The sequence below is a fragment of the Pseudophryne corroboree genome, chromosome 2 (genome assembly GCF_028390025.1).
Source record: "Pseudophryne corroboree isolate aPseCor3 chromosome 2, aPseCor3.hap2, whole genome shotgun sequence".
Lineage (NCBI taxonomy): Eukaryota > Metazoa > Chordata > Amphibia > Anura > Myobatrachidae > Pseudophryne > Pseudophryne corroboree.
Window position 1 is genome coordinate 16,078,154 of NC_086445.1, and position 21,391 is coordinate 16,099,544.

The following is a 21,391-nucleotide window of genomic DNA, read 5'->3' on the forward strand; positions in this document are numbered from 1 at the left end:
AATAGTGCAGCAATCTCCCTGACTCCCTGAATAGTGCAGCAATCTCCCTGACTCCCTGAATACTCCAGCAATCTCCCTGACTCCCTGAATAGTGCAGCAATCTCCCTGACTCCCTGAATAGACCAGCAATCTCCCTGACTCCCTGAATAGACCAGCAATCTCCCTGACTCCCTGAATAGTGCAGCAATCTCCCTGACTCCCTGAATAGTGCAGCAATCTCCCTGACTCCCTGAATAGTGCAGCAATCTCCCTGACTCCCTGAATAGTGCAGCAATCTCCCTGACTCCCTGAATACTCCAGCAATCTCCCTGACTCCCTGAATACTCCAGCAATCTCCCTGCCTCCCTGAATACTCCAGCAATCTCCCTGACTCTCTGAATACTCCAGCAATCTCCCTGACTCCCTGAATAGTGCAGCAATCTCCCTGACTCCCTGAATAGTGCAGCAATCTCCCTGACTCCCTGAATACTCCAGCAATCTCCCTGACTCCCTGAATACTCCAGCAATCTCCCTGACTCCGTGAATAGTGCAGCAATCTCCCTGACTCCCTGAATAGTGCAGCAATCTCCCTGAATAGTGCAGCAATGTTCCTGACTCCCTGAATAATGCAGCAATCTCCCTGACTCCCTGAATAGTGCAGCAATCTCCCTGACTCCCTGAATACTCCAGCAATCTCCCTGACTCCTGAATAGTGCAGCAATCTCCCTGACTCCCTGAATAGACCAGCAATCTCCCTGACTCCCTGAATAGTGCAGCAATCTCTCTGACTCCCTGAATACTCCAGCAATCTCCCTGACTCCCTGAATAGTGCAGCAATCTCCCTGACTCCCTGAATAGTGCAGCAATCTCCCTGACTCCCTGAATAGTGCAGCTATCTCCCTGACTCCCTGAATAGTGCAGCAATCTCCCTGACTCCCTGAATAGTGCAGCAATCTCCCTGACTCCCTGAATAGTGCAGCAATCTCCCTGACTCCCTGAATAGTGCAGCAATCTCCCTGACTCCCTGAATAGCGCAGCAATCTCCCTGACTCCCTGAATAGCGCAGCTATCTCCCTGACTCCCTGAATAGCGCAGCAATCTCCCTGACTCCCTGAATAGCGCAGCAATCTCCCTGACTCCCTGAATAGCGCAGCAATCTCCCTGACTCCCTGAATAGCGCAGCAATCTCCCTGACTCCCTGAATAGCGCAGCAATCTCCCTGACTCCCTGAATAGCGCAGCAATCTCCCTGACTCCCTGAATAGCGCAGCAATCTCCCTGACTCCCTGAATAGCGCAGCAATCTCCCTGACTCCCTGAATAGCGCAGCAATCTCCCTGACTCCCTGAATAGCGCAGCAATCTCCCTGACTCCCTGAATAGCGCAGCAATCTCCCTGACTCCATGAATAGCGCAGCAATCTCCCTGACTCCCTGAATAGTGCAGCTATCTCCCTGACTCCCTGAATAGTGCAGCAATCTTCCTGACTCCCTGAATAGTGCAGCAATCTCCCTGACTCCCTGAATAGTGCAGCAATCTCCCTGACTCCCTGAATAGTGCAGGTATCTCCCTGACTCCCTGAATAGCGCAGCAATCTCCCTGACTCCCTGAATAGTGCAGCAATCTCCCTGACTCCATGAATAGTGCAGCAATCTCCCTGACTCCCTGAATAGTGCAGCAATCTCCCTGACTCCCTGAATAGCGCAGCAATCTCCCTGACTCCCTGAATAGTGCAGCAATCTCCCTGACTCCCTGAATAGCGCAGCAATCTCCCTGACTCCCTGAATAGTGCAGCAATCTCCCTGACTCCCTGAATAGCGCAGCAATCTCCCTGACTCCCTGAATAGTGCAGCAATCTCCCTGACTCCCTGAATAGTGCAGCAATCTCCCTGACTCCCTGAATAGTGCAGCAATCTCCCTGACTCCATGAATAGTGCAGCAATCTCCCTGACTCCATGAATAGTGCAGCAATCTCCCTGAATAGTGCAGCAATCTCCCTGACTCCCTGAATAGTGCAGCAATCTCCCTGACTCCCTGAATAGTGCAGCTATCTCCCTGACTCCCTGAATAGTGCAGCAATCTCCCTGACTCCTGAATAGTGCAGCAATCTCCCTAACTCCATGAATAGTGCAGCAATCTCCCTGACTCCCTGAATAGACCAGCAATCTCCCTGACTCCCTGAATAGTGCAGCAATCTCCCTGACTCCCTGAATAGTGCAGCAATCTCCCTGACTCCCTGAATAGCGCAGCAATCTCCCTGACTCCCTGAATAGTGCAGCAATCTCCCTGACTCCCTGAATAGTGCAGCTATCTCCCTGACTCCATGAATAGTGCAGCAATCTCCCTGACTCCCTGAATAGTGCAGCAATCTCCCTGACTCCCTGAATAGACCAGCAACTCCCTGACTCCATGAATAGTGCAGCAATCTCCCTGACTCCATGAATAGTGCAGCAATCTACCTGAATAGTGCAGCAATGTCCCTGGCTCCCTGAATAGTGCAGCAATCTCCCTGACTCCCTGAATAGTGCAGCAATCTCCCTGACTCCCTGAATAGCGCAGCAATCTCCCTGACTCCCTGAATAGTGCAGCAATCTCCCTGACTCCCTGAATAGTGCAGCAATCTCCCTGACTCCATGAATAGTGCAGCAATCTCCCTGACTCCATGAATAGTGCAGCAATCTCCCTGAATAGTGCAGCAATCTCCCTGACTCCCTGAATAGTGCAGCAATCTCCCTGACTCCCTGAATAGTGCAGCAATCTCCCTGACTCCCTGAATAGCGCAGCAATCTCCCTGACTCCCTGAATAGTGCAGCAATCTCCCTGACTCCCTGAATAGTGCAGCTATCTCCCTGACTCCATGAATAGTGCAGCAATCTCCCTGACTCCCTGAATAGTGCAGCAATCTCCCTGACTCCCTGAATAGTGCAGCAATCTCCCTGACTCCCTGAATAGCGCAGCAATCTCCCTGACTCCCTGAATAGCGCAGCAATCTCCCTGACTCCCTGAATAGTGCAGCAATCTTCCTGACTCCCTGAATAGTGCAGCTATCTCCCTGACTCCATGAATAGTGCAGCAATCTCCCTGACTCCCTGAATAGTGCAGCAATCTCCCTGACTCCTGAATAGTGCAGCAATCTCCCTGACTCTGTCACAACTGAGGGCCTGAGCTGACGGGAGGCAGCCTCAGTTGTAGGGGCTGAGATGTACCGGAACCTGGGAGGTTGTATCAGACCCCTGGACATGTAAGAAACATGAAGAAGAACCGCCCGAAGGCGTGACCACGACAACTTGAATAAAAGTCAATGATGTTTATTTATGACAAACTCCATGCATCACAGTAGCAGTAAAAGAAACATAAAATCAGCAGAGAAATAATACAGTTCCTGGGTACTACAGGGGCAGGGGCCACAGAGCTCTGGTAGTATGAGACAGTTCTTATTATCTGCGAGTTGGAAAGTCCTTACCAGGCCTGACTGTAGCAATGAAGAAAGCCCAGGATCGTATCAGCTGGTGTTCCAGGGAAAGCTGGACTGCTGTAAATAAAATAGCTGCTGTGGGTTCTGGTTGGAACCAGACAGATGTTGGCACGGAGTGGATACTGGCTGGAACCAGTTAAATAATAAATGAGGCTTGAGAGCGATGCAATATGAATGAAATGTAGAGTTTGAGAGCGGAGAAATAATAATACCGGTGGAGAGTGGTAAACTGTAGAAAGGACACCGGCCCTTTAAGAGAAGCTGTACTCTGCTGGAAGCTGGGCTGGAAGCAGGTAATGTTGTAGCTGGAAACAGATGAATCCACAATGGATCGGAGAGTCAGGCTACACCGCAGGTGGAATGCTGGTGCGGGTCTCTATGGTGGAAGTCTTGAGACAGGAGCTGGAACCTGGAAGACAATCACAGGAGAGAGACAAACAGGAACTAGGTTTGACAACCAAAGCACCGACGCCTTCCTTGCTCAGGCACAGTGTATTTATACCTGCAGCAAGGAAGGGATTGGCTAGGCAATTATGCAGATTATCAATACTGAGAACAGATTGGTGGAAATGATCAGCTGACAGAATCCAAGATGGCTGCGCCCATGCAGACACTTGGAGGGAAGTTTGGTTTGTAATCCATGTGGTAATGTAAACAGTAATGGCGGCGCCGGCCACTGGAGACAGGAGGCGCCAAGCTGACAGGTACACATCCAACCACGCGGACACAGCGGAGGCCGCGGCTGACGTAATCGCCACTCAGACACTCTGCATGCAGACGCTCAGGGACGGCGGCGGAGGCCGCGGGAGACGCCATGCCAGGTGTAATATGGAGTTTACTGTGACAGCGTCTCAGAGTGACAGGAAAGGATACAGGAATGTAAACATCAGGATAACAGATGGGATCCGGTCCTGGAGCGCTGAGCCAGCCTTAGGAGGCATCTGATGGGTATGAAATGGCGTCCAGATACCCGGATCGTGACAGCACCCCCCCCTTTAGGAGTGGCCCCAGGACACTTCTTTGGCTTTTGAGGAAACTTGGAATGGAATCTCCGGACCAAGGCAGGAGCATGGACATCAGAAGCATTGGTCCATGAACGTTCCTCAGGACCATAACCCTTCCAGTCAATAAGATATTGTAGTCGACCGTAACGGTGACGTGAGTCCAGGATCTTGGCTACTTCATACTCAACGCCTCGTTGAGTTTGGACTTTCGGAGTTGGACGAAGTGAGGAATGAAACCGATTCAAGATCAGCGGTTTCAACAGGGAAACATGGAATGTCCTGGGTATTTTTAAGAAGGGAGGCAACTGAAGTCTGTAAGCAACAGGATTGATGACTTGTTAAATCTTGAAAGGACCGATATAGCGAGGTGCAAACTTCATACTGGGAACTCTTAACCTCAAATTCTTTGTGGATAACCATACCCGATCACCCACCTTGAGAGCAGGAACTGCTCGACGCTTCTTATCCGCAAACTTCTTGTACCTGAACGATGCCTTGAGCAGAGCTGATCGTACGCTCTTCCAGATATTGGCAAACTGATGCAAGGTGATATCCACTGCGGGAACAGAAGTTGCTGGAAGCGGTTGGAACTCAGGGACTTTAGGGTGGAATCCAAAGTTAGTGAAGAATGGTGTTGAAGCAGATGAAGAATGATACTGGTTGTTATGACAGAACTCGGCCCAGGGAAGTAATTGAACCCAGTCATCTTGAGAGGAGGACACATAGATGCGGAGGAAGGCCTCCAAATCCTGATTCACCCTCTCGGTTTGACCATTGGTCTGAGGATGGTAAGCCGTAGAAAACTTTAGCTTGACTTGGAGGACTTGACATAAACTTCGCCAGAATTTGGCTGTGAATTGAACTCCTCGATCTGAGATAATTTCTTCAGGAAGACCGTGGAGTCGGAAGATCTCTTGTATGAATACTTGAGCCAACTTGGAAGCTGACGGAAGACCGGTGAGAGGAATGAAGTGTGCCATCTTGGTGAACCGGTCAACTACCACCCAGATGGTATTGAACTTGTTGCACATGGGTAAATCTGTAATAAAATCCATCGACAAATGGGTCCAAGGTCGACGGGGAACAGATAGTGGAACCAGTTGCCCCGCAGGCGACTGGCGGGATACCTTATGTTGAGCACACTTTGGGCAAGATGCAATAAACTCCAAGACGTCCTTTTTCAGAGTTGGCCACCAATAGGACCTAGAGATAAACTCCAGGGTTTTTTGGATACCTGTATGTCCGGCAAAACGGGAAGCATGGGCCCAATGCATGAGCTTCTTCCTTAGCATTGGTTTCACAAAACTTTTCCCTGATGGGGGCGTAGAGTCCATCCCTACCGTGGAGAATGCCAACGGATTTATAATAGGATGCTTGTCTGAAGACTCTGACTCATTTTCTTGCTCCCATGAGCGGGAAAGGGCATCGGCCTTGCGATTCTGAGAGCCCAGACAGAACTGGAGTTTAAAGTCGAACCTGGAAAAGAAAAGTGCCCATCTGGCCTGACGAGGGTTGAGACATTGTGCGCCTTTCAGATATAAAAGGTTCTTGTGGTCTGTAAGTATGGTGATTGAATGAGAAGCTCCCTCCAACAGATACCTCCACTCTTCTAGAGCGAGCTTGATGGCTAGCAACTCCTGATCGCCAATGGCATAGTTGCGCTCAGCTGGGAAGAACTTCCGGGAGAAGAAACTGCAAGGGTGTAAATGGCCATCTTTAGCCCTCTGAGATAACACCGCTCCTACTCCAACGGAGGAGGCATCCACCTCTAAGATGAAAGGAGAGTCGATGTCAGGCTGTTTCAGAACAGGCGCTGAGATGAACCTTTGTTTTAAAAGATGAAATGCTTGCATGGCTTCTTCAGACCACTTGGACGGGTTAGCACCCTTCTTAGTGAAAGCAGTAATAGGCGCCACAATGGTGGAAAAGTCTCGTATAAACTTTCGGTAATAGTTGGCGAACCCCAAGAACCTCTGGACCCCTTTGAGGGTTAAGGGTATCGGCCAATTTTGGATTGCTTGTAGTTTCTCAGGATCCATCTCTAGTCCGGAACCGGACACAATGTACCCTAGAAACGGAATGGACTTGACTTCAAAGACGCATTTCTCTAATTTGCAATAGAGATGATTGACACGGAGACGGGACAGAACCTCTTTAACCCAAAAACGATGTTCCTCTAAATCGTTGGCAAAAATGAGGATATCGTCTAGATAGACCACGACATGACGGTATAGAATGTCTCTGAAGATCTCATTTACAAAATGCTGGAAGACAGCTGGAGCATTGCTCAATCCGAAGGGCATGACGAGGTACTCATAATGTCCGTCACGGGTGTTAAAGGCGGTCTTCCACTCGTCACCCTCACGGATCCGGATGAGATTGTACGCACCTCTCAAGTCCAGCTTTGTAAAGATGGTAGCTCCGCTAACTCTGTCAAAGAGCTCAGTAATCAGGGGTAAAGGATAACGGTTCTTGATGGTAATGTCGTTCAAACCTCTGTAGTCGATGCACGGCCGCAGACCACCATCTTTCTTTTTTACAAAAAAGAAGCCTGCGCCGGCTGGGGAAGAAGAAGGTCGAATGAACCCCTTTGCTAGGTTCTCTTTAATGTATTCCTCCATAGAATGCGTCTCAGGCAGAGACAACGGATAAGTTCGGCCTCGAGGTGGAACCTTCCCTGGAACGAGATCAATCGGGCAGTCCCATTCTCTATGAGGAGGAAGGATATCAGCAGAAGCTTTACTGAACACATCCGTGAAATCTTGATATGGAGGATGTGGAACATCAGACGACCTGGGGGAGGAAGAACAGACAGGCAATACTTTAAACAAACATGTCTCAGCACAGGAGGAACCCCATGCCAGGATTTGCGTAGTCGTCCAATCAATTGTAGGATTGTGAAGACGGAGCCATGGAAGGCCCAGGACCACAGGATGTGTGGCTCTTGGAATCACTAAAAAAGAAATAAGTTCGGAATGAAGAACTCCCACTCTCAGACGAACTGGTAGAGTCCTTAAAGAAATAACTGCATCAAAAATTTTGCTGCCATCCACAGCAGTTAAAGAAATGGACGAAGGAAGTCTCTCGGTGGGTAGGGACCACCGTTTAACATAGGCTTCGGTAATAAAGTTCCCAGCTGCTCCGGAATCAAGGAGGGCAATGACGTTCCGATAACGTTGAGCAACTTGAAGTGAGACTGGGAGATTACAATCTTGAGGAGATGGAGAGGAGATCATTACTCCTAGCCGGCCCTCTCCTTGGCGAGCTAGGATTTGGAGTTTCCCGGACGTTTGGGACAGGCATTAATGGTGTGAGACGGAGCTGCACAATAAAGACAGAGAGACTCGGAGAGACGTCTTCGGCGCTCAGCAGGAGTTAAACGGGAACGGCCAATTTGCATGGGCTCATCTTTAGTTGGTGACAGTTGGCGAGGAGGAGGAGCAGAAGATTTTCGAGCAGATGATCTTCCACGCTCAGTTGCTCTCTCTCTGAAACGTAAATCAACTTTCGTGCAGAGTGAGATTAGCTCATCTAACTTAGAGGGTAAGTCTCTGGTAGCTAACTCATCTTTAATACGCTCAGATAAGCCATGCCAGAATGCAGCATACAGGGCCTCGTCGTTCCATGCCAGTTCGGATGCCAGGATCTGGAACTGTATCAGATATTGTCCTACAGTACGTGACCCCTGGCGTAAACGGAGAATCTCGGATGAAGCTGAGGTTACCCGGCCTGGCTCGTCGAAGATGCGCCTGAATGTTGACACGAAGGCAGTGTAGGAAGATAGCAGGGTGTCGGACCTCTCCCATAACGGTGATGCCCAATCAAGGGCTGAGCCACTGAGAAGAGAAATAATGTAGGCAATTTTTGTACGGTCACTGAGAAAATTGCCAGGTTGTAGCTCAAACTGAATCTCACACTGGTTGAGAAATCCCCTGCAGAATCTTGGAGATCCGTTAAATTTTGCTGGCGTTGGAAGATGAAGACATGGAGCAGAAATGGGTAAGGTGGGTGGGGTTATAGCTGGAGTCACTGTGGTTGACGCACCAGACGCGCCTGATCCACGGAGAGTTGTCTGAATCCCATCCAGCCGAGTAGAGAAATCCTGGAGACAGCGGATGATGTGGCCCTGTGCAGCCTCCTGATGTTCTAGTCGGGCTGCCAGTTCTTGCATCGGCCTGGCCGCTTGATCCTGGTCTCCGGCTGGATTCATTTAGGTCAGTGCTTACTGTCACAACTGAGGGCCTGAGCTGACGGGAGGCAGCCTCAGTTGTAGGGGCTGAGATGTACCGGAACCTGGGAGGTTGTATCAGACCCCTGGACATGTAAGAAACATGAAGAAGAACCACCCGAAGGCGTGACCACGACAACTTGAATAAAAGTCAATGATGTTTATTTATGACAAACTCCATGCATCACAGTAGCAGTAAAAGAAACATAAAATCAGCAGAGAAATAATACAGTTCCTGGGTACTACAGGGGCAGGGGCCACAGAGCTCTGGTAGTATGAGACAGTTCTTATTATCTGCGAGTTGGAAAGTCCTTACCAGGCCTGACTGTAGCAATGAAGAAAGCCCAGGATCGTATCAGCTGGTGTTCCAGGGAAAGCTGGACTGCTGTAAATAAAATAGCTGCTGTGGGTTCTGGTTGGAACCAGACAGATGTTGGCACGGAGTGGATACTGGCTGGAACCAGTTAAATAATAAATGAGGCTTGAGAGCGATGCAATATGAATGAAATGTAGAGTTTGAGAGCGGAGAAATAATAATACCGGTGGAGAGTGGTAAACTGTAGAAAGGACACCGGCCCTTTAAGAGAAGCTGTACTCTGTTGGAAGCTGGGCTGGAAGCAGGTAATGTTGTAGCTGGAAACAGATGAATCCACAATGGATCGGAGAGTCAGGCTACACCGCAGGTGGAATGCTGGTGCGGGTCTCTATGGTGGAAGTCTTGAGACAGGAGCTGGAACCTGAAAGACAATCACAGGAGAGAGACAAACAGGAACTAGGTTTGACAACCAAAGCACTGACGCCTTCCTTGCTCAGGCACAGTGTATTTATACCTGCAGCAAGGAAGGGATTGGCTAGGCAATTATGCAGATTATCAATACTGAGAACAGATTGGTGGAAATGATCAGCTGACAGAATCCAAGATGGCTGCGCCCATGCAGACACTTGGAGGGAAGTTTGGTTTGTAATCCATGTGGTAATGAAAACAGTAATGGCGGCGCCGGCCACTGGAGACAGGAGGCGCCAAGCTGACAGGTGCACATCCAACCACGCGGACACAGCGGAGGCCGCGGCTGACGTAATCGCCACTCAGACACTCTGCATGCAGACGCTCAGGGACGGCGGCGGAGGCCGCGGGAGACGCCATGCCAGGTGTAATATGGCGTTTACTGTGACAGCGTCTCAGAGTGACAGGAAAGGATACAGGAATGTAAACATCAGGATAACAGATGGGATCCGGTCCTGGAGCGCTGAGCCAGCCTTAGGAGGCATCTGATGGGTAAGAAATGGCGTCCAGATACCCGGATCGTGACAGACTCCATGAATAGTGCAGCAATCTCCCTGACTCCCTGAATAGACCAGCAATCTCCCTGACTCCCTGAATAGTGCAGCAATCTCCCTGACTCCCTGAATAGTGCAGCTATCTCCCTGACTCCATGAATAGTGCAGCAATCTCCCTGACTCCTGAATAGTGCAGCAATCTCCCTGACTCCATGAATAGTGCAGCAATCTCCCTGACTCCCTGAATAGTGCAGCAATCGCTAATCTCCCTGACTCCCTGAATAGCGCAGCAATCTCCCTGACTCCCTGAATAGTGCAGCAATCTCCCTGACTCCATGAATAGTGCAGCAATCTCCCTGACTCCCTGAATAGTGCAGCAATCTCCCTGACTCCCTGAATAGACCAGCAATCTCCTTGACTCCATGAATAGTGCAGCAATCTCCCTGACTCCATGAATAGTGCAGCAATCTCCCTGAATAGTGCAGCAATGTCCCTGACTCCCTGAATAGTGCAGCAATCTCCCTGACTCCCTGAATAGTGCAGCAATCTCCCTGACTCCCTGAATAGCGCAGCAATCTCCCTGACTCCCTGAATAGACCAGCAATCTCCCTGACTCCCTGAATAGTGCAGCAATCTCCCTGACTCCCTGAATAGTGCAGCTATCTCCCTGACTCCATGAATAGTGCAGCAATCTCCCTGACTCCTGAATAGTGCAGCAATCTCCCTGACTCCATGAATAGTGCAGCAATCTCCCTGACTCCCTGAATAGTGCAGCAATCGCTAATCTCCCTGACTCCCTGAATAGCGCAGCAATCTCCCTGACTCCCTGAATAGTGCAGCAATCTCCCTGACTCCATGAATAGTGCAGCAATCTCCCTGACTCCCTGAATAGTGCAGCAATCTCCCTGACTCCCTGAATAGACCAGCAATCTCCTAGACTCCATGAATAGTGCAGCAATCTCCCTGACTCCATGAATAGTGCAGCAATCTCCCTGAATAGTGCAGCAATGTCCCTGACTCCCTGAATAGTGCAGCAATCTCCCTGACTCCCTGAATAGCGCAGCAATCTCCCTGACTCCCTGAATAGCGCAGCAATCTCCCTGACTCCCTGAATAGTGCAGCAATCTCCCTGACTCCATGAATAGTGCAGCTATCTCCCTGACTCCATGAATAGTGCAGCAATCTCCCTGACTCCCTGAATAGTGCAGCAATCTCCCTGACTCCCTGAATAGACCAGCAATCTCCCTGACTCCATGAATAGTGCAGCAATCTCCCTGACTCCATGAATAGTGCAGCAATCTCCCTGAATAGTGCAGCAATCTCCCTGACTCCCTGAATAGTGCAGCAATCTCCCTGACTCCCTGAATAGTGCAGCAATCTCCCTGACTCCCTGAATAGTGCAGCAATCTCCCTGACTCCCTGAATAGTGCAGCAATCTCCCTGACTCCTGAATAGTGCAGCAATCTCCCTGACTCCTGAATAGTGCAGCAATCTCCCTGACTCCCTGAATAGCGCAGCAATCTCCCTGACTCCCTGAATAGTGCAGCAATCTCCCTGACTCCCTGAATAGTGCAGCAATCTCCCTGACTCCCTGAATAGTGCAGCAATCTCCCTGACTCCTGAATAGTGCAGCAATCTCCCTGACTCCATGAATAGTGCAGCAATCTCCCTGACTCCTGAATAGTGCAGCAATCTCCCTGACTCCCTGAATAGTGCAGCAATCTCCCTGACTCCTGAATAGTGCAGCAATCTCCCTGACTCCATGAATAGTGCAGCGATCTCCCACACTCCCTGAATAGTGCAGCAATCTCCCTGACTCCCTGAATAGTGCAGCAATCTCCCTGACTCCTGAATAGTGCAGCAATCTCCCTGACTCCCTGAATAGTGCAGCAATCTCCCTGACTCCTGAATAGTGCAGCAATCTCCCTGACTCCATGAATAGTGCAGCGATCTCCCTGACTCCCTGAATAGACCAACCATCTCCCTGACTCCCTGAATAGTGCAGCAATCTCCCTGACTCCCTGAATAGTGCAGCAATCTCCCTGACTCCTGAATAGTGCAGCAATCTCCCTGACTCCCTGAATAGTGCAGCGATCTCCCTGACTCCCTGAATAGACCAGCAATCTCCCTGATTGCACCTGACCCCCATTATCCAGCTGTTACATTCTTGGGGAGAAAGAGAAATCAGAGATATAAACATTCACATGGGATCATCAGTCCCAGCATTGTTTATAAGGCACAGTGATCCCTATGGCTACATGATTTTACATAAGGTTTCTTGTGGCCACTTACAGTATATGGAGCCTCTTGTAAAACACAATACACAAATCCTGAAACATATCAGAGTCTTTTCTTCAACGAGTAGATCTTACTAACTTTGGGGCTTATTTACATTTGGATGTAAGTCATTTTCGTGCCACGTCTCTCCGATATAGCAGTGCACGTCCGTGCCGATAGGTGTTACTGTCACATCTCCCTGACAGGCTTGTTCAAAAGTAGGCAAGTATGGTGTGAGGGGGAATGGAGGGTCCCAAGGCTGCAAAGCCCCAAATTAGTGTGTGACATGGCTGGGTAAGTGCTTACATCAGTGATGGCTAACCTCGACACTCCAGCTGTTGTTGAACTACACATCCCAGCATGCCCTGCTACAGTTTTGCTATTTGGCCATGCTAAAACTGATGCAGGGCATGCTGGGATGTGTAGTTCACCAACAGCTGGAGTGTCAAGGTTAGCCTTCAGTATTGCTCCAGTGTGGGGACATCTGCTCTGAAAATCAGCTGTCCTGGGGATCTCTAACACTGACGTAGCAGTGTTACTAACTTACCGCTTCATTGCTGGCCAACTGCACATGTGTGACTTGCGTGTATATATATATATATATATATCAGTGGCGGAACTACCGCCAGTGCAACCAGTGCGTTGCACTGGAGCCCGCCACTGTCTAGGGGCCCAAAGCAGCGCGGCATGTAATGAGTCAAACTGCCGCCCGCAGCACACAGCCGCCGCCGAGGACAGGAGAGGAGCAGCGGCTACGGGGGTGAAGGAGGAGGAGTGAAGTGGAGGAGGGAGCCGCAGCAGCGCACTGTAATTGGTAGAGACGCTGCTGCTGTCCCTTTCCTTCCCCATAGGCTGTCCTCCGCCGCTGTGAATGCTGCAGCACCTCTACCAATTACAGTGCGCTGCTGCGGCTCCCTCCTCCACCTCCCTCCTCCTCCTTCTCTCCTGCCCGGGATCATCGTCTGCCAGAAGCTGCACGAGGAGCCTGAGCCAGCGGAGACTGTAAGTATAATTCTCTTTCTATCTTTCTTTCTTTCTTTCTTTCTTTCTTTCTTTCTTTCTTTCTTTCTTTCTTTTCTGTCTGCCTCAATGTGTAAAAAGGGGGTCACTGTCTGCCGTAATGTGTAAAAAGGGGGTCACTGTCTGCCGTTATGTGTAAAAAGGAGGTCACTGTCTGCCGTTATGTGTAAAAAGGGGACGCTGTCTGCCGTAATGTGTAAAAAATGGGACGCTGTCTGCCGTAATGTGTAAAAAGGGGGCGCTGTCTGCCATAATGTGTAAAAAGGGGACGCTGTGGTACTATTTTGTGGCCACACCCTTTCCCCACAAAGCCATGCCCCTATATTTTTTTGCACTCCTGCCGCGCGCACTGCCTCTATTTTACATGGAGGTGGGGGGCTCCGATGCCGTTTCTTGCACACAGTGACGGCACTGTTGCTAGGTATCCATTTCTCTGGCCCTGAGCAGGTACCCCTCACCAGATCCTCTCCAGGGGTGAGGGGGTAGCCTTGGATGGGATGGGGGGCCCAAAGCATTTTGTCGCACCTGGGCCCACCGTGTCGCCACATATATATATATATATATATGAGGGTGGTTCAGTAAGCAAGGTAACAACCTCTCACGTGTGTGATGTTCTCTATATCGCCAACTTGTCCAGGTGTACGGTGATAGCGTCAGGTCACAGAAACAGGTTTGGGCGTGGCACACTGCCCGTGATAACGGCAGGATAGACAGTCAAGATGAGCAGCAATCCAGCCGGGCGAGCACGTCTACCACAGGCAGCTAATCAAACCCAAACCTGTCCCCGCAACATGACGCTATCACCGTTCACCTGGCGATGAATGTCAGCTGCTGATGGGCCCTTTAGACGCAGACATCTGATCACACTACACATCCCAATGTGTGAACCATGTCTCCACGGGTTGGGTTTAGGTGACTGGTGCCAGATTGCCAGGAGGGGGGTTCTATTCCCACTCATATGTGTATATATAAGCATATTAATCCCTCTAGCCCACCCACGTCTACCCAGGCCGTTCTATAATTGTGGTCCCTTCTCTTCGTCCCCATGAAGTGGGAGCTGTTGGCGGGCGCACGTCTGTCCTGAATCAGCCACGCTACCACTGGACACGTTTGCCTCGGGACAGACCATGTAACATTATTATACAGATATATATATAGTAGTTCTCCCATCCTGAAGCTTAGGTAACGATATTGTGTGATACAGTATGTCACCAGTTCCCCGTCCATTCATTCAGAAGACAGTGACATTGCAGCAGTACGCCAGTTATTGGGAGTTTGCTGAAAACCTGGTGCGCAGGATAAAGTGATGTCACCCGTAGCAACCATCCTTGCATTTTCTAAACTGTAGCAGAAATAAATACTGAGTAGATTGCTGACAGCGGTGTTCATGTCTGACCACGTCCATCTCTTCTTCTCCAGGTTGCTGAGACCCGGCAGACACACGATGCAGAGCATTAAGTGCGTGGTGGTGGGAGATGGCGCCGTGGGGAAGACCTGCCTCCTCATCTGCTACACCACCAACGCTTTCCCCAAGGAGTACATCCCCACGGTGTTTGACAATTACAGCGCTCAGAGCACAGTGGACGGGAGAACTGTTAGCTTAAACCTGTGGGACACGGCGGGCCAGGAGGAGTACGACCGGCTACGGACACTTTCCTACCCCCAGACTAACGTCTTTATCATCTGCTTCTCCATCTCTAGTCCTCCGTCCTATGAAAACGTAAAGCACAAGTGGTACCCGGAGGTGAGCCACCACTGCCCGAATGTGCCCATCCTCCTGGTGGGGACTAAGAAGGATCTCCGGAATAACCCTGAAGCCATCAAAAAGCTGAAGGAGCAGAACCTTTCCCTGATCACCCACCAGCAGGGCGTCAGCCTGTCCAAGCACATCCACGCCGTCAAGTACATGGAATGCTCGGCTTTGAACCATGACGGCATCAAGGAGGTCTTTATGGAGTCAGTGAAAGCTGTTCTTGACCCAACCCCGGTCAAGAAGAAGAGTCCATGCTTCATATTGTGAGTAGGGAATGCCTCCAGGGGAAGGCCCTCACAACGTCCTTCCTAGGCCTTACAATCTCCCCTTTCAAAGTGCTGAAGACTATTTGCAGTCCCCTCAACCAATAAATAAAGTATGTGTATTCTGTAGTATGGAAACTTAGACCCAAGATTCAGGATAGGAGACCTCAGTTTAGTGACGTTCAGCAAAAGCTCGGACAGTTGCTCGGTCACCTTGTGTTGGACGCAACCACCGTACCTCTATCCACGACTACACCAGGAGGCCAGGAAAGCAGCGACTGTGTGTTCTCCATGGTCAGGTTGTGTCAGGATCCTGCAGTAAAGCTCGCTGACGGTGTTGTACAAATCATTATTATTGTTATGGACAAACAGTTATTATTCAGACTTACCATGCGGGATGTTAGCTTGTGCCAGTCCCCGGCTGTCTTTTTGCAAGACGTCCGAGTAGTTGGATTTGTAGCGGAAATGAGCGGTCAGTAAATTCCTGCCGTATGCACCTCGGCTTCATGGGAAACACAAGCGATAGGTCAGAATACCTGCGCTGAGAGTCTAAGCATTTTCAGGTCATACCCAATAACTAATAAATATGTCCCATAATGTTACAACTGGGAAACTGGAATCAAGAAAATAAATATACAGTAAGCACCGAATATCTAATATTACAATCAGTGGCGTAACCAGAACTTTGGGGGCCCAGTAGCAACATATTGAAGGGGCCCCTGTCGTCTCGGCAAGAGTAATTAATATCCTGAACCATAGTAGTGCCCTAGTTTATATTATTCCCCATAGTAGTGCCCTAGTTTATATTATTCCCCATAGTAGTGCCCTAGATTATATTATTCCCCATAGTAGTGCCCTAGTTTATGTTATTCCCCATAGTAGTGCCCTAGATTATATTATTCCCCATAGTAGTGCCCTAGTTTATGTTATTCCCCATAGTAGTGCCCTAGATTATATTATTCCCCATAGTAGTGCCCTAGTTTATATTATTCCCCATAGTAGTGCCCTAGATTATATTATTCCCCATAGTAGTGCCCTAGTTTATATTATTCCCCATAGTAGTGCCCTAGATTATATTATTCCCCATAGTAGTGCCCTAGTTTATATTATTCCCCATAGTAGTGCCCTAGTTTATTTTCTGAATCATCGTGTTCCCTAGTTACATGATGTCACACTGTAGGGCTGCCAGTGCACACTATGCCACACAGTGCCCCAGTTCATATTATGCAACATGATAGTGCCCTCCAGTTCAAATGATGCCACACAGTGCCCCAGTTCATATTATACCACACTATAGTGTCTCCATTTCATATTGTGCAACACTACAGTGCCCCAGTGCTCATTATGTAACATTATACTGCCCTCCACGTTACAAAGAGCAGAGCAGATTATGACACATTACATTTGCCTCCAGTTCATACTGTGCCACATTACAGTGCCCTCCAGTTCATACTGTGCCGCATTACAGTGCCATCCAGTTCATACTGTGCCACATTACAGTGCCCTCCAGTTCATACTGTGCCACATTACAGTGCCCTCCAGTTAATAGAGTGCCACATTACAGTGCCCTCCGGTTCATACTGTGCCACATTACAGTGCCCTCCAGTTCATACTGTGCAACATTACAGTGCCCTCCGGTTCATACTGTGCCACATTACAGTGCCCTCCAGTTCATACTGTGCCACATTACAGTGCCCTCTAGTTCATACTGTGCCACATTACAGTGCCCTCCAGTTCATACTGTGCCACATTACAGTGCCCTCTAGTTCATACTGTGCCACATTACAGTGCCCTCCAGTTCATACTGTGCCACATTACAGTGACCTCCAGTTCATACTGTGCCACATTACAGTGCCCTCCAGTTCATACTGTGCCACATTACAGTGCCCTCCAGTTCATTCTGTGCAGCATTACATTTGCCTCCAGTTCATACTGTGCCACATTACAGTGCCCTCCAGTTCATACTGTGCAGCATTACATTTGCCTCCAGTTCATACTGTGCAGCATTACAGTGCCCTCCAGTTCATACTGTGCCACATTACAGTGCCCTCCAGTTCATACTGTGCCACATTACAGTGCCCTCCAGTTCATACTGTGCCACATTACAGTGCCCTCCAGTTCATACTGTTCCACATCACAGTGCCCTCCAGTTCATACTGTGCCACATTACAGTGCCCTCCAGTTCATACTGTGCAGCATTACATTTGCCTCCAGTTCATACTGAGCAGCATTACAGTGCCCTCCAGTTCATACTGTGCCACATTACAGTGCCCTCCAGTTCATAGTGTGCCACATTACAGCGCCCTCCAATTCATACTGTGCCACATTACAGCGCCCTCCGGTTCATACTGTGCCACATTACATCGCCCTCCAGTTCATACTGTGCCACATTACAGTACCCTCCAATTCATACTGTGCCACATTACAGCGCCCTCCAGTTCATACTGTGCCACATTACAGTGCCCTCCAGTTCATATTGTACCACATTACAGTGCCCTCCAGATCATACTGTGCCACATTACAGCGCCCTCCAGTTCATACTGTGCCACATTACAGTGCCCTCCAGTTCATACTGTGCCACATTACAGTGCCCTCCAGTTCATATTGTGCCACATTACAGTGCCCTCCAGTTCATACTGTGCCACATTACAGTGCCCTCCAGTTCATACTGTGCCACATTACAGTCCCCTCCAGTTCATATTGTGCCACATTACAGTGCCCTCCAGTTCATACTGTGCAGCATTACATTTGCCTCCAGTTCATACTGTGCAGCATTACAGTGCCCTCCAGTTCATACTGTGCCACATTACAGTGCCCTCCAGTTCATAGTGTGCCACATTACAGCGCCCTCCAATTCATACTGTGCCACATTACAGCGCCCTCCGGTTCATACTGTGCCACATTACAGCGCCCTCCAGTTCATACTGTGCCACATTACAGTACCCTCCAATTCATACTGTGCCACATTACAGCGCCCTCCAGTTCATACTGTGCCACATTACAGTGCCCTCCAGTTCATATTGTACCACATTACAGTGCCCTCCAGATCATACTGTGCCACATTACAGCGCCCTCCAGTTCATACTGTGCCACATTACAGTGCCCTCCAGTTCATACTGTGCCACATTACAGTGCCCTCCAGTTCATATTGTGCCACATTACAGTGCCCTCCAGTTCATACTGTGCCACATTACAGTGCCCTCCAGTTCATACTGTGCCACATTACAGTCCCCTCCAGTTCATATTGTGCCACATTACAGTGCCCTCCAGTTCATATTGTGCCACATTACAGTGCCCTCCAATTCATACTGTGCCACATTACAGCGCCCTCCAGTTCATACTGTGCCACATTACAGCGCCCTCCAGTTCATACTGTGCCACATTACAGTGCCCTCCAGTTCATACTGTGCAGCATTACAGTGCCCTCCAGTTCATACTGTGCAGCATTACAGTGCCCTCCAGTTCATACAGTGCCACATTACAGTGCCCTCCAGTTCATACTGTGCCACATTACAGTGCCCTCCAGTTCATACTGTGCCACATTACAGTGCCCTCCAGTTCATACTGTGCCACATTACAGTGCCCTCCAGTTCATACTGTACAGCATTACAGTGCCCTCCAGTTCATACGGTGCAGCATTACAGTGCCCTCCAGTTCATACTGTGCCACATTACATTGTCCTCCAGTTCATATTGTGCCACATTACAGCGCCCTCCAGTTCATACTGTGCCACAATACAGTGTCCTCCAGTTCATGCTGTGCCACAATACAGTGCCCACTTACCATCTTAACATCCACCACACACTCTTCTCACTGACAATATAATGTCACACAATTTAGGCTGGGCAACTTTATAACCTGGGTCCAGGCCCCTCTAAGCCTCTGGGCCCCATAGCAATGGCACCCCCTGCGCCCACTCTTACGCCCATGATTACAGCATATGGAAGAGTAATATATGGAGAGACAACACCGGATGTACAGCAAAGAGCACGGCGGCCTTATTCAGTCTGTGCGCATTGTGCATCTCTTTCCACACGCAACATGGACCTGCGACTCTGTTGGGGCACCTAGATGCGGACAAAGAACAGGGTGTGGCGGGCGACCTGACTTGTGGAAGCACCTGTGTACATTGTGACCTGATGATGGAGGCAGCTGCGTCTGACTGGACAAGAACAACTAAAACCCATCTATACAAACACAGTGAAAGTGCTGCAGCGGTGTATGCCCGGTCACATTACTCTGCACTGAAGGGGGCGGCTGCCCTTATGTGTATTAGTCTTGATATTTGCTTCCATTTCCACCCAGCGTTTCCCATGCTGCCAGCCACGTGGGCGCTTATTATCTGCACTGTACGCCCATTAAACGTAATGTGTATACAATGACTGCCGCCATTCCTTGCATTGTGTGTACTCCCGCCGCCTCAGATTCGTGTGTGTACAAGGGCGAGGGAGTTGCAGCTGCGGTCCCTTACCTTAGGTGGGCAGGGCTAACCTTGTGTGTTCCAGACTGAGGAAAGCACACGGGACGGGGGGCCCTGTCACAGACAGAGCAGAGGCCGCTGTGTTCCTGCCCCCTCCAAGGTACATGCTCCCTGCTGTACACACTGTGCAGGACATTGTAATTATACCCCTGTCATCCACTGCCTTTCTCTGTCACCCACTACCTCCCCTGCTCTCTGCTGTCACCCACTGCCTCTCTCTCACCCACCGCCTCCCCTGCTCTCTGCTGTCACCCTCTGCCTCTCTGTCACCCACTGCCTCTCTCTGTCACCCACTGCACTCTGCTGCCACCCACTGTCTCTCTCTGTCACCCACTGCCTCCCTCTGCACTCTGCTGTCACCCTCTGCCTCTCCCTGTCACCCACTGTCTCTCTCTGTCACACACTGCTTCCCCCTGCTCTCTGCTGCCACCCTCTGCTGTCTGTCACCCACTGCCTCTCCCTATCATCCACTGTCTCTCCCTGTCACCCACTGTCACCCTCTGCCTCTATCTGTCACCCACTGTCTCTCTCTGTCAGCCATTGTCTCTCTCTGAGACCCATTGTCTCTCTCTGTCAAGCACTGCCTCCCCCTGCAATCTGCTGTCACCCACTGCCTCTCTCTGTCACCCACTATCTCTCTCTGTCATCCACTGCCTCCCCCTGCACTCTGCTGTCACCCTCTGCCTCTCCCTGTCACCCACTGTCTCTCTCTGTCACCCACTGCCTCCCCCTGCTCTCTGCTTCCACCCTCTGCTGTCTGTCACCCACTGCCTCTCCCTATCATCCACTGTCTCTCCCTGTCACCCACTGCACTCTGCTGTCACCCTCTGCCTCTATCTGTCACCCACTGTCTCTCTCTGTCAGCCATTGTCTCTCTCTGAGACCCATTGTCTCTCTCTGTCAAGCACTGCCTGCCCCTGCAATCTGCTGTCACCCACTGCCTCTCTCTGTCACCCACTATCTCTCTCTGTCATCCACTGCCTCCCCCTGCACTCTGCTGTCACCCTCTGCCTCTCCCTGTCACCCACTGTCTCTCTCTGTCACCCACTGCCTCCCCCTGCTCTCTGCTGCCACCATCTGCTGTCTGTCACCCACTGCCTCTCCCTATCATCCACTGTCTCTCCCTGTCACCCACTGCCTCCCACTGCACTCTGCTGTCACCCTCTGCCTCTATCTGTCACCCACTGTCTCTCTCTGTCAGCCATTGTCTCTCTCTGAGACCCATTGTCTCTCTCTGTCAAGCACTGCCTCCCCCTGCAATCTGCTGTCACCCACTGCCTCTCTCTGTCACCCACTATCTCTCTCTGTCATCCACTGCCTCCCCCTGCAATCTGCTGTCACCCTCTGCCTCTCCCTGTCATCCACTGCCTCCCCCTGCAATCTGCTGTCACCCTCTGCCTCTCCCTGTCACCCACTGCCTCCCCCTGCTCTCTGTTGTCACCCTCTGCCTCTATCATTCACCCACTGTCTCTCTCTGTCACCTACTGCCTCCCCCTGCTCTCTGCTGACATCCTCTGCCTCTGTCATCCACTGCCTCTCCCTGTCACCCACTGTCTTTCTCTGTCACCCACTGCCTCCCCCTGCACTCTGCTGTCACCCTCTGCCTCTATCTGTCACCCACTGTCTCTCCCTGAGAC

The 21,391-nt window shown here is 50.3% G+C and overlaps 1 protein-coding gene across 1 annotated transcript in view; it reads left to right on the top strand.

Moving 5' to 3' along the window:
- Positions 1-19,656, top strand: part of RHOG (ras homolog family member G) — an 80,288-nt gene extending 60,632 nt beyond the window's left edge. The window contains exon 2 of the mRNA XM_063950848.1: positions 14,678-19,656. Within this exon, the coding sequence (XP_063806918.1) occupies positions 14,703-15,278 (576 nt within the window). The 5' untranslated portion in view covers positions 14,678-14,702 and the 3' untranslated portion in view covers positions 15,279-19,656. The remainder of the gene's footprint in view (positions 1-14,677) is intronic.
- Positions 19,657-21,391: the final 1,735 nt, after the last annotated feature.